General features: G+C 37.0%; 2 protein-coding genes across 2 annotated transcripts in view; one reads left to right on the top strand and one right to left on the bottom strand.

The window, feature by feature from the left end:
- The window catches only part of LOC307161903 (uncharacterized protein), a 150,839-nt gene extending 144,562 nt beyond the window's left edge, over nt 1–6,277 (bottom strand). The window contains exon 1 of the mRNA XM_079876856.1: nt 6,274–6,277. The gene's annotated coding sequence lies outside the window, so the exon portion shown is untranslated. The remainder of the gene's footprint in view (nt 1–6,273) is intronic.
- spmap2 (sperm microtubule associated protein 2) lies at nt 883–12,075 on the top strand. Its single transcript, XM_079876850.1, has 6 exons — nt 883–1,016; nt 3,219–3,283; nt 3,521–3,587; nt 4,505–4,631; nt 10,937–11,099; nt 11,175–12,075. The coding sequence occupies exons 1-6, from the start codon at nt 955–957 to the stop codon at nt 11,414–11,416; spliced, it is 726 nt and encodes a 241-aa protein (XP_079732976.1). The 5' UTR covers nt 883–954; the 3' UTR covers nt 11,417–12,075.
- Nucleotides 12,076–12,936: the final 861 nt, after the last annotated feature.

The raw sequence follows: 12,936 nt of genomic DNA on the forward strand, positions 1-12,936 counted from the left end.
CAATAAAACCACACTAGCATTAATTCAGGGCAGGGACGGATTAAGGTTGATTTTAACTGTTAGGTTGAATTGTCTTTCCAGGACAAGGCAGGCTATGTATATTTGTAGGCTATAATATGTGTAGGCCTATATGTATATGCATGATTTAGGCAACTACATTATACCCTATATATAGGATATTTGTCAAGTGTGTGTGTGTGTGTGTGTGTGTGTTTTTACTCATGGGGACTCATTATTTTTGTCTCCCACAAAGGTACCAGTACATTTTGACTAAATGGGGAATTTTTGAAAATGTAAGTGTTTTTGAAGTGAAGTGTTTTGAAAATGTAAAAATGCAGAAAGTTCTCTGTAGGGTTAGAGTAAGGGGATAGAATAATATACAGTTTGTTCAGTATAAAATTATAAAGTCCCCACAACCAGTGAGTGAGTAATTGAGAGAGAATCTGTTCTTTAAAACGTGAGGGATTTGAAATGTCCTTCCTAATAGCCTTGTAATAACATCTGACTCCTACAGAAAATGACTTTAAACCTCTCCATATGTACAAATTTGAAGATTTTTTCTTTTGCATTTAAATGAAGATCCGGGTAGATAGAGCGTCTTCGCGTCACCGGTCGCTATGGTGTCACGTAACGCGCCACTGACGCTTGGATCGGTGAGTGAGGTGTGGAAGTTTCTGTTCATCTAATAAAACCACCTTTAAACGGTATTTAACGGTATTGTCTGAAGTTGTGGGTTAGGCTTCTTTCGCTTTGTTTTTTTATTTTTTATTTTTTTACATACGAATTGTTATGCATATACCAACATTCACTTTATTTTTCTTCGATTAGCCTACATGTGTATGCAGATATATTTGGAATGTTTTCATGTGTTTATACAGGTTAAAGCACAAGTTCCAGAGTTCGGCTATAACTACTGTAAGCTGTTGTGTTTAGTGAGCAGGAACGCGCTTCAGCATGGCCACGCGCACAGACCGCCTCGCGCTGCCCAAACCAAACCTGCTCAGATTCCCAGACAGGTACAGCACATCCCTTTATATACATCGACAGCGGGGTTTGTCCTATATATGGCCGTGTGTTTATATACAACATCCCGGTGCCAAGTCATGACATAATTTACTTGACAAATAAATGTTTACAATTTTCTTACTCAATTTGTGTGAATATAGGCAAAATAAGTGTTTTGATATATTAGTACATACATTATGTATAGTAGCCTATAGGCTATGGCCTATACATTATTAGCAATAATGGGCAATGTGACTTAAGTTGAAGAAAGCAGATTTGGTGATAGTTCATATGTGCCTCAAATGTGAGAGAGGAATCAAAAATAACAGATTTTTTTTTACAGTACTGTATGGTTTAGTTACATTACTTGCAATCTCACAGGCAAAGTCAGTAGGAATTTTGCTTGTAAGTGCTGGGGTTCCAGTAATAATGATATCAGGCTTGTCCATATTTAGTTTCAGAGAGTTGGAGTTGAGCCATTCTCAGATAAAGCAGGCTTGCACATTGTGTATATCTGGATGTCATCAGCTAATGATAAAACCATGCGTATGAGGTAGTATGTAAATGATGAATAGTAATGGCCCTAGAATGGTTCCCTGGGGGGCACCTCGCTTCAGAGGGATAGTCTGAGATCTAAAATCCTGCACTGAAATGTAAAATTGTCTATCAGAGAGATAGGAAGAAAACCAAGAAAGAGCAACACCCACATCTGAGAGGCGAGAAATAAGTAAATCATGGCAGATAGTATCAAATGCAGAGGTTGAGTAGTAGAAGTAGAGAGAGAGAGAGAGAGAGAGAGAGAGAGAGAGAGAGAGAGAGAGAGAGAGAGAGAGAGAGAGAGAGAGAGAGAGAGAGAGAGAGAGAGCCAGAGTCCCCAGAAAGTAGTGGGTAATTTACTACATTTACAAGGGCAGTTTCAATGAAATGGGCAAACACCAGATTGAAAGCGATCTAAGAGATTATTTTCAACTAGAAAAGACTGAAGCTGGGAAGCAACCGTTCTTTCCAGTAATTTGGCAATTAATGGTAGATTTGAAATAGGAGGACGATAATTAGATAGAACTGAGGGGTTGAGGTTGGGTTTCTTGAGAACTGGGGAAACTGTGGCAGTTTCGAAATGAAGCAAAGGTAAGAGATGTATCAATGAAGTAAGAAACAGGTGCAAAGATGACAGAGTGGCAGAATTTCAGGAGAGAAGTAGATGCGGGGTCAAGTCTACAGGATGAAGAGTTGGATTTCAAGATTAACTCAAATCAAAGAAAAGCTAGTCAAAGACGGGCCAGAGAAAAAAATGTTTTGCTAACACTTTAGTTTAAGGTCCATTGCTATTAGCATGCATATTGGCTGTTTATCAGTACTTATAAAGCACATATTATTCTGCATGACCATATTCTACATCCCTTAATCCTCTCAATACCTAAACTTTAACTACCTTACTAACTATTAATAAGCAGTAATTAGGATTTTACTGAGGCAAAAGTCATAGTTAATAGTTACCATATATTTATATATAGATAAATAATGAGTAATAATTCAGAATATGTAAAGAACATCTTACTCTGCTTTGAATGTCATTCGAAAATATAGATATACAAGACATACAAGGACTTCAATATTTGGCAACATCCTCTACAGAGGACAAAACTGAATTGCTGTGTCCCAGGAAAATAAAGACTGCCATTCTCTCACATGGTCAAAACCTCTGTCTGTGCTTGTTGACCTAGTTTTTAAATGAACTGGCGTGTTTGCCCACAAGGGGGCTCTTTGACTCATTCAAACTGCAGCACATAACTTCGTGAATTATTCATGCTTTCACATTAACTTGTCTCTGCCGCATTCCTGTAATAACACTGCAGTGACATTGACCCCAACAATAGTTTTGGAAATGTACATCTTTAAATATAAAGGTTTCATAGTGATGCCATAGAAGAACCATTTTTGGTTCCTCAAAGAACCTTTCAGTGAACCGTTCATAAAATAACCACTTTTTCTTAGTGTGAAGAACATTTTAGTAATCTAATGAACCTTTTTCCACTATAAAGAAACTTTTGTGCATTAGAAAGGTTCCATGGATGTTAAAGGTTCTTCATGGAGCCAAATGCCTTGATTCTTAAGAGTATATGATGAAATACAGCAGCTAAATGTGTTCAATAACCCATTTATCTTTGTGTTTTTCTGCAATAATTAATTGTGTTCTTTTAATATCAAAACAGGCGCTCAGTATACTGGCTTGATGAACTACCTACCAGGTCAAAGAACATCTCCACAACTGCCTTTGGTATGAGAATCACTTCATTTACCGAACGCTTAGAAGCATTATGAAAATGTTAACATGATTTTAATGAACGCGAGGTTGCAAATCTGGCACCTCTTCTGCTTTACTTAAAAAGTTAAGGTATAGGACTTTTTTTTTTTTTTTAGAGTGTGAAAGTTTACAATCTGTACTGTTGTGTATATTGAAAATATTTTCAGTAAAGATGTTCATTTAAAAAGTTAATTGAGATTGTCTCCACAGAACTGACTCCTCGCTTGGAGAAGCTCGCCCAGAGCAAACAATCAAGCCGTTTCTTTAAGGAGAGCAGGTGACTAATGTTATTTCCATTAAAACTTCTTAATGTAAAGCTACAGTTCTTAAAGAAATAGTCACCACACAGGGCTGTATAAATGCATTTTAACTCCATGTGCATAACAAGCCATTTCAATATAATGTAATTCAATTCAATATTAAATCCAATAAGATTCTCCTGTTACACAATATACTAACAAATGTAATGTTATAGGAATATATGCATGTATTAATATTAATAACAGTTTTTTTTATTATTGAATGTGTGTATATGGAGTTCTTATAGCCACCTAAACTGTTTCACATGCATTACACACCTCCGCCTTCATTCATGTGTATATGCAACCTATGAGAGTTAAGCTCATGTTCATTCCATTTTATCATCGTTAAAGGACACAAACAGTAATTTCACTTCCAAAATATCCCAGGATGCTTATCTCATAATTTCAGTTTCCGTTTACAGTTTAATAACGCAGACAGAACACCAACTGACGTCTTCATGCAATAACTGCTCTCCCGCTCTCTGTCCTCTTGGTTCCATTCAAACGCTAAACTCAGTCTCAAAGCTCATCACAGGGCTTGTATTGGCTGCGTTCTCAACTGATGAGCGCATCTGTAATTAGTTAATAAGCAAATATGAATCCAGCTCTCTCGGGTATCATCTAATTGATTTGAAGAAAAGAAGCTAGAAGATCATGATCACGATTCATGGCAGTGCTAAATCTAAATGTGATATAATGATATAGTGATAGAAAAATGAATGTGAAACAGAAAACATAATGCAGCAACAGACGTTTTCACATGAAATGGAAGTTCCAGTTGAGTGCTACTTGACCTTTTATTTTTGCACACTCTGCACAGAGTAGCCTACAGCAGAAATAGTATTATGATAGTATGCTTTCCTTAACATAGCACACATGTCTGTCCTCACAGAAGGTCACCGGAGTGGATGGTTAGTGCGGCAGCGCTAAAAGCATGTCCTTCTCAAAGAGTGTGTTCACTGGCTTCACCTCGTGTGCCTGTTGATGGATGGCAGCCTGATCGCCCCCTTCTGGCTCCTGTGAGTAAAAACACTTCATCTTACAATTTCAGATTAGGCCTGCGCTCCTTAAAATATATGTTTTTGAAATGGAATAGTTTATTAAACTTTTAGACAAGATTTCAATTTCAATTTATTAATGGATAGCCCCTTGAGATGCAACATCTCATTTTCAAGAGGGTCCAAATACACATATACATAATACAAAACAAACAAACAGGCAAAAACAAATGCTAAAGATATTAAATAGATTAAACTTGTATTAAACTGGTTGAAACTTTCTTCACATCCTGATAGCAATCATTCATAGAAGTGGTATAAATATAAAAAAGAATTGTACTGTATATCTTCTGTGGAAGTCTCAGGACCGAAAATCTTTCGTCCAATCATTGTATTTGGTGCGAACGCAATGATACGATATCCTACCTGCCTGTCAACATAACCTATGTATTTCCATTCCTCCATGCACCTGCTGTCTCTGACATCACAGTTCATCGGCGTTCATTTGTTTTGAAGGAGTCGTGGCTTTGGAGGCTCTCTGGAGGGAGAGTGGGATCTCATGCTTTCAAAACTAGCTTGCTATCACTAGCCTCTCCGAAATTGCCTACCCTACTTTAATGCCTGAGCTTGTGCACATTTTAACATTTTATTTTTGTCAGATTATCCTTTGGTTTGTGTTTAGTATTTAGAGTCTGGTGGTAAAACGTACACTATGTTTGGTGCATGTTTCTTTTGTTTGCAAGGTTTCAAGCATGCAATCTTCATGCGTGAGAAATCCTACAAATGTCACTGAGCTGAAGCCGTTCTGCAAGGATTCATAATAATAATGCTTTAGTTAAAGTGAAAATCAAGTTTTTAATGTTGTTTAGATGTCTATTTTTTATATGCTTTAAGACAAACCATGTGCAAATTCATAAGTCAGCACCACTGCTGAGTATTTTCTCCTTAAAACTGCAGTGAAACAAGTAATAAAAACTCAGTGAGTGTTTTAGCGCAATTTTCTGACGTCATGGGATCACAACACTAAGAGATAGTAAATCTTTTTATGTTTTTTTTTTTTTTTTTTTTTTTTTTTTTTTTTTGTGCGTTCCCGAGATTAGACCTTCCTTAACATAATGCCGAAAACCCGAAGTCTCTAGGTGGTCTGGTTGAGGAGGAGATAGAAGTGCAAGATTGGTGCGCACAGACAGAACAGAAATCATGAGTTAACAATCGCAATTTTGTCCGTAGGAAAATTGCGCTAAAAAAGACAGTCTCAAAAACGCGGTTTGGAATCGCTGGTGTTTCTGACGTCTGGACCTTGTAACCAATCAGGTCAACGAACCGGCGGGCTTTAGCATATCATTATCTGCTGTGAAGCAGTGGGGTCTCAAGAGAAGCCAGGTTCTCACAGTATATTTTCTGTTGATATGAAAAATCAGGTACATTTAGCAATATAGCGGGTGATATTTCGGGTGAATTTTCACGCCTACAAGTCGTTCAAAACGCAGCAGCGAGATTCCTGAAGGGATGTAAAAAGTTTGAGCATGTTACACCCCTTCTGAGATCCCTACATTGGTTACCGGTTCAGCATAGAATTGAATATAAAATTCTATTATTGGTCTACAAATCACTAAATAATCTTGCACCATTATACCTGTCAGACCTACTTCACCTATATACCCCTAAGCGAGGGCTTAGATCGGAAAACAAATTCCTCCTTCAGATTCCCAGAACCCGCTTGAAAAACAGGGGTAATAGAGCGTTTGAAGTGGCTGGCCCCACGTTGTGGAACAAACTCCCAATCCAAATTAAAATGGCTTCCACTTTATCTGAGTTTAAATCTGCTCTGAAAACTCATCTGTTTGATTCAGCTTTTAATATGTAATTGGATTTTTGTATTTACTGATTACAAGTGATCATTGATTGTTTCGTTGTGTATTTGATTGTAATTATTGTACAGCACTTTGGTCGGTTGACAGCCGGTAGTAAATGTGCTCTATAAATAAACGGAACTTGAACTTGATATGATGTATATTATGATGTTATGACGAACTATATGCCTTTCTCCACTGACGTTCTGAGTTGTTCAAAGGAGAATGACTTTCATATCTAATATGCATTAGATTCCATCATGTCTGTAATGTAAACTAAAGCATATTAGTTATTTTAAAATGGCATAGTAGTATCAAGATGTATAAAAAAAGTGTTTTTCCCCCTCAATAACTGGTTTGTAACCTTTATCAGCATCAATACTTCACCCAAACACTTTGAGTGGTTACAAATGAGTGTTTCTCACCTCTCTGGAGGAAAACCTTGAACGCTTTTTACCATGACTAAATATGACCACAACCCACACTATAATCCCAAAATATTTTTTAGAGAATTTAATATTGGACTATATTGGTTTCTCTGTTCTTTAAATGGATACTCCACCATTTTTTTCATATTAAACTATGTTATTCCCTTAACTATAAGACGAGTTGATACACAGAGGTGGACAGTAACAAAGTACATTTACTTGAGTACTGTACTTAAGTACACTTTTTGAGTATCTGTACTTTACTTGAGTATTATTTTTTCTGGAAAAAATAATACTCGGGTATCATTACTTATAATCAGACAAATATCATACTTTTTACTCCACTACAATTCTGTCAAGGTCCTTGAGTAGAAAGTAACATCTGTCAATGCATGATTTTGGTCGCAGGGATTGCATTTTGGTTGAAAATGAAAGTCGGGTTGACGTCAGAACCCTGCATCTGGACGTTGGATATTGGTTGAAAATAAAAGTCGGGTTGACGTCAACCCGATTTTCATTTTCAACCACAATACAACGTCTGTCCAATGTTGGAGATCACCGTCAATCTGACATTGGATTTTGACATAAACCTGATTTTCATTTTCAACGTTGGGTTTGGTTTTCTAAATGCGAATTTTGTCACTTTTTTGGAGCACACTAGCTTATAGATAACAGTAAGGCTAACATATTCATACTAAAAGCCAAAAAACTTTAAATAGGGCAATATTTGAGGGAACAGCCATTTGGGTGTCCGAAACCATTGTGGATGTTATTGAGTGCACTTATTCAATCTCATATTCAATCCCACTACTGAACTGTGTTCTAGAATTAAATGTGATATTGATATAAGTGCAGGCATAGATTCAGAGGCATAAGGTACTGTAAGTATTACACACAACAATGCAACAATAATAAAACAATGCATTGACATTTACTTTTTACTTTTGATACTTAAGTACTTTTAAAAACGAGTACTTCTGTACTTTTACTTAAGTAAAAATAGGTCTTTGCAACTTTTACTTGTAACGGAGTAATATTTGACCAGTAGTATCTATACTTTCACTCAAGTAAGGAAGTTGTGTACTTCGCCCACCTACATGCCTCTCTCGTCTCAGTGCGTGCACTCAATCGCTCTGGCGCGCGGCGAGACTTTGATAGCACTTAGCTTAGCCCAGTTCATTCATTAGGATCCACACAGAGATGAAGCTAGAAGCGACCAAACACCTCCACGCTTTTCCTATTTAAATACAGTTACACGAGTAGTTACACGACCAAGTATGGTGACACAAAATAAAACGTGGCGCTTTTCTAAGCGGGTAAAAAGGATAACTATAATGTATGGCGAAATAGCACTTGGGACTCGGGAGCACTTCGACTCGGCGCAGTAAAAAGTCACGTTGGTTCTAATGACAGAAGTGAGGGGGAGAGGATTTTTCAGGAGTGACTTTTTACTGCGCCGAGTCGAAGTGCTCCCCAGCTAAGATTTTTGGTATCACTTTAAATATGGTTCCATTAGTTAATGCAAGTAAATGCATTACTTAATATTAACCAACAATGAGCAATAGATTTGTTACAGTATTTATATGAATCTTTGTTAACGTTAGTTAATACAAAATATTACTGTTCATTCATGTTAGCTCAGGTCCATTAAAATATTAACAGGTACAACTTTTGATTTTAGTAATGTAAATGTTGAAATTAACTAACTAAGATTAATAAGTGTTTTTTTATTGTTAATTCAACTAAGTAACCAATGTTAACAAATGAAACCTTATAGTAAAGTGTTTTTAAGAAATTAAAGTCTGCGTGAACCGGAAGTCTCCAGTGTTGTGACGTATTTCCCAGTGAAACGGAATATTGAACAGAGGGCAGGGTTTTACTCTAGCGCTCCTCCTCTCCATCTCTGCTCATGCAGACTAACGGTTTGAGGGGAGTGGTTAAGCGTTTCCCAACCCAAGCCGTCAAACCTACATCATCAGCCATTCCAGACTGGAAGTAACTTTTCAGACTTTGATTAAAGATTACGACGGCAAACTATTTTTTTCTGTGTATTAACTTGCACGGATTAATTTTTCACCACAAGACTAGTAATATGCACTAACAAAGTAAATAGGGGCAATTTTGATTTCAGTTGGACTTTAACACTTTTATTCAGCAAGGATGCATTAAAATGACAAGAAAGACATGTATAATGTTACAAAACATTTATATAAAAAAAGCATATTATCAACATTGATAATAAATATTTCTTGAGCAGCAGATCATGTTGGATAAGGATCATGTGACACTGAAGACTGAGGAATAAATGATATTTTGAAAGATGTTACAATAATAATAATACAATAAAACATTTGTTTTATAATTTGGAGATCTATGGTGAATTGTAAATGTAATGGGGAAAGTATTATTTAAATATTATTTATCAATTACTTAAAAAAATGAAATGAAATTACAAGTAATTCAAAATAGAAGCATTTTCCCAAACTCATACTGTATTATATTATACCGTTTCTAGTATACTTTGAAAGTGTGCTGGTGTGTTTGCTTTATAGGCACATTTTGGTTCATGCGTGAGTTTGCTATTTTAAAATTGGGACAACCCCTTCAGTGTCTGCCACCCCACCTTCCTGTTTCAGTATGAAATATATTGACGACACAGGAAAAAATCCTACGTTCATCAAGCCATTTCCTGGACTGAAGTGATTTAGTAAATGTAGCTGGATGGCAATCTGAGCTATGAATGTATAAATTAAAGCACTTCACCACACGGGAAGTACATACTTTTAGTGATCGCCCAAGTCTTCGAGTTTTTTTTTTTTTTTAACAAAAACTGTGTTTTTACTGTCACATTTCATCAGTTTAATGCATTCTTTAAAGTAGTTTGTTTTTTTTCACAAAAGTTTTCCATCACGGTTTCCACAAAAATGTTGAGCAGCACAACTGTTTTTAACATAATACTCAGAAAATGTTTCTTGAGCAGCAAATCAGCATATTAGAATGATTTCTGAAGGATCATGTGACGCTGAAGTAATCATGTGAGTAATGATGCTGAAAATTCAGCTTTGATCAAGTTACAATTTTAACTGTTTTTTAAAATGTAATAATATTTTACAATATTTAATGTGTTTGTTTTTGATTAAATAAATGCAGCATTAGTGAGCAGAAGAGACTTGTAATGTTAGTTTGATTTTGTTTTTGGGGTCTACTAGAATTGTGTGTGTATGCCTTTGGTGGGAATTATTTAAATGAGGAATATTGTGACGTGTTCGTTCCTCAAGACTACAATGGAGGCGTTTCAGGGAGTTCAGAAACAGTGACGCTGATATAGAGAATAACTCCCGCTGGAGGGACTTTCTGCTTTGTAACTTTGCAGACATTTTTCATGCTCAAATAGCAACATTACACACTAAAAAAAGCATAATAGGTCCTCTTTAATGGGTTAATCCCAAAAAGGAAAATTATCCCACAATTTAGTCACCATCAAGCCATCCAAGGTGTATGTGACTTTCCTTTTTCAGCCAAACACAATCGGAGTAAGGTTAAAAAATATCAGGTATTAATCCTATATTTAAAAAAATATTTTTCTTACAAAAACACATCGCTTCGCTTCAGAAGGCCTTTATTAACCCTCTGGAGCCGTATGGATTACTTTTATGATGGATGGATGCACTTTTTTTGGGATTCAAAATCTCAGGCTACTCACTCCCATTATAAAGCTTGGACTAGCCAGGATATTTTTCAGTATAACTCCAATTGTGTTTTTTTAAAGTCATATAAAAATAGGATGGCTTAAGGGTGAGTAAATTATGGGACAATTTTCATTTTTGGGTTAACTAACCCTTTAAACTCCAGAAATTAGACCACCAGTAGTGGTCAGATCTTCTAACGTTTGTCAGTGCTCTCCTTGTTTCTTTCAGTTACTAAGTGTGTTGCTCTGTGTTACAGTTTTAAAGTGTTGAAACACAAGCCCTCAAGCACATTCTGCAGAATGTGTTTACGGTTTATTGCATGACACGTGGCAGATCTGGTTATTGTGCCTTTACAGCTGAGTGTTGCGGTTAAAACGGCTAAGCCGAGTCCTAGGATATGCCATTTAGCTCAACCAAAGCCAGCGAAGATGGTGTTGACTGAGGCACCCAGTGTGGATTCAAGCACCCACGCGTTTGGCATCCCCACCCCACCCTCCTCACGAATACTGCAGCTGGCCTGTGAGTCCATATCACCACGTTTGGAGAGCTTTGAATAGTAATTTTCTGTTCATCTCTCATGTTTTCCACTCTCAGCTCCTAAACAGGTTCACGCACAGCACGCTCTCGCCAGGCCGGTGTCTGGGCCGATTCCAGATCGTGTCCTGAAGGCTGTAGCCAGTGAGAGTCTGCAGACGCTGGCTCGACCCAAGACACGCCAGGCCCTGTTTGAGGGGTACGACCCCTACCGGGTCAGTCCTGCCGCCCGGGCCGCCACCGCCTCCCCCAGACTGATTGAGCTGTCTTTACCCTTACCACGCAAATGTAAAAGCCAATAAACCAGGGTTTCTCAAACTCGGCCCTGGAGGGCCACTGTCCTGCACAGTTTAGCTCCAACCCTGATCAAACACACCTAGCTGTGAGTTTCTAGCGATCCTGAAGACATTGATTAGCTTGCTCAGGTGTGTTTGATCAGGGTTGGAGCTAAACTGTGCAGGACAGTGGCCCTCCAGGACCTCGATAAGACAAAGGAGCTTGCTGGAAATTAACATCTGAACTCCCCCTTGTGCACTATCGAGACGAAAGACTCACATCCGAGTCATCCTAATCTACATTTCTATCCCTCATCCTCCATTCCCTCTCCCCCATGCGAAGATCACATGTAAATCACCCAAAAATCCATATGGTTTAATGTGAATAATTATCATACAGTATTACACATGTTTGGTATCATTTGAAATGTCTCAGTGCGACTGGTACAAGTGTCATAAGGTACAAAAGGTAATAAGGTTTTTAAGAGTTTAGAGATAGCTGGCATACAAAGGAAGGTGGTCTCCTGGCAAATGGTCTCATACCCCCAAAAGGTGTAACCTCTGAATGCAAATTTCCATTGTTAGCACATGTTTCCATGTGAAAGAGGTTCTGTCTATATAATGGAATGCAGCAAAGGGCTCGGGGCCTTTTTGTAACTCAAGTTGGCCCATGACGCTAAGAGCGACTCTTGCTTAAGAGTAAAGTAAACTTACTCTGCATCATGTATCTTAATGTCGGGTTTGCATCTCTTCTCTTTATTCCAGAGCATTTGATGTTTTGTATCGATTATCTTTGAATTGATTATGTAATTGGCATGATATATTTACCTGACATAATAAATTGTTACATTTGATTATTCTAACTGACTTATTTTCATTAAAGAGTTAAAATGAATAGTCAAACATTTGCTCACATTTAATGATGCACAGATATCATTAAAACTTTTTCATTTATGGAGTCAGATGAAATAACGAGAGGATACATATTCTATTTTGTATTGCATTTAATCAAAAATACTTTGCCTCGAGAAAAAGACAGTAACACGTAAAGACCTTCCGCGCTGGTCGGATGCCGGACTTTGGGCCGATCGAGCGCGAGCTTACACCATCATCCCTCCATCTTTAGTGAGGCTGGTTTGTTTGTTATCCTTTAATCTACCGGTCAAAAGTTTAGAATAATTAAGATTTTTTTTTGTTTTTGAAAGAAGTCTCTTACACTCATCTATTTGATAAAAAAAAGTATAATATTGTGAAATATTATTACTGTTTAAAATAACTGTGATTATATTTCAAAATGAAATTTATTCCTGTAATCAAAGCTGAATTTTCAGCATCATTACTCCAGTCTTCAGTGTCACATGATCCTTCTGAAATCATTCGAATATGCTGATTTGCTGCTCAGATATTATCAGTTATTATTGGTGCTTAATTATTAATAATGGTTCTTATTATCAATGCTAAAAACAAATTTTGCCATTTAATATTTTTGTGGATAATCGTGATTTTTTTTAACAGTCTAAGTGTTTTTACTGTCACATTTCATCAGC

The sequence above is a fragment of the Squalius cephalus genome (assembly GCF_949319135.1).
Source record: "Squalius cephalus genome assembly, chromosome: 7".
In the NCBI taxonomy this organism is placed as follows: domain Eukaryota; kingdom Metazoa; phylum Chordata; class Actinopteri; order Cypriniformes; family Leuciscidae; genus Squalius; species Squalius cephalus.

Coding starts and splice junctions, on each gene's coding strand:
- spmap2 (XM_079876850.1), top strand. CDS start 955: ATGGCCACGCGCACAGACCGCCTCGCGCTGCCCAAACCAAACCTGCTC. Junction 3,588..4,504: donor CGTTTCTTTAAGGAGAGCAG/GTGACTAATGTT, acceptor CTGTCCTCACAG/AAGGTCACCGGAGTGGATGG. Junction 11,100..11,174: donor ACGAATACTGCAGCTGGCCT/GTGAGTCCATAT, acceptor TTCCACTCTCAG/CTCCTAAACAGGTTCACGCA.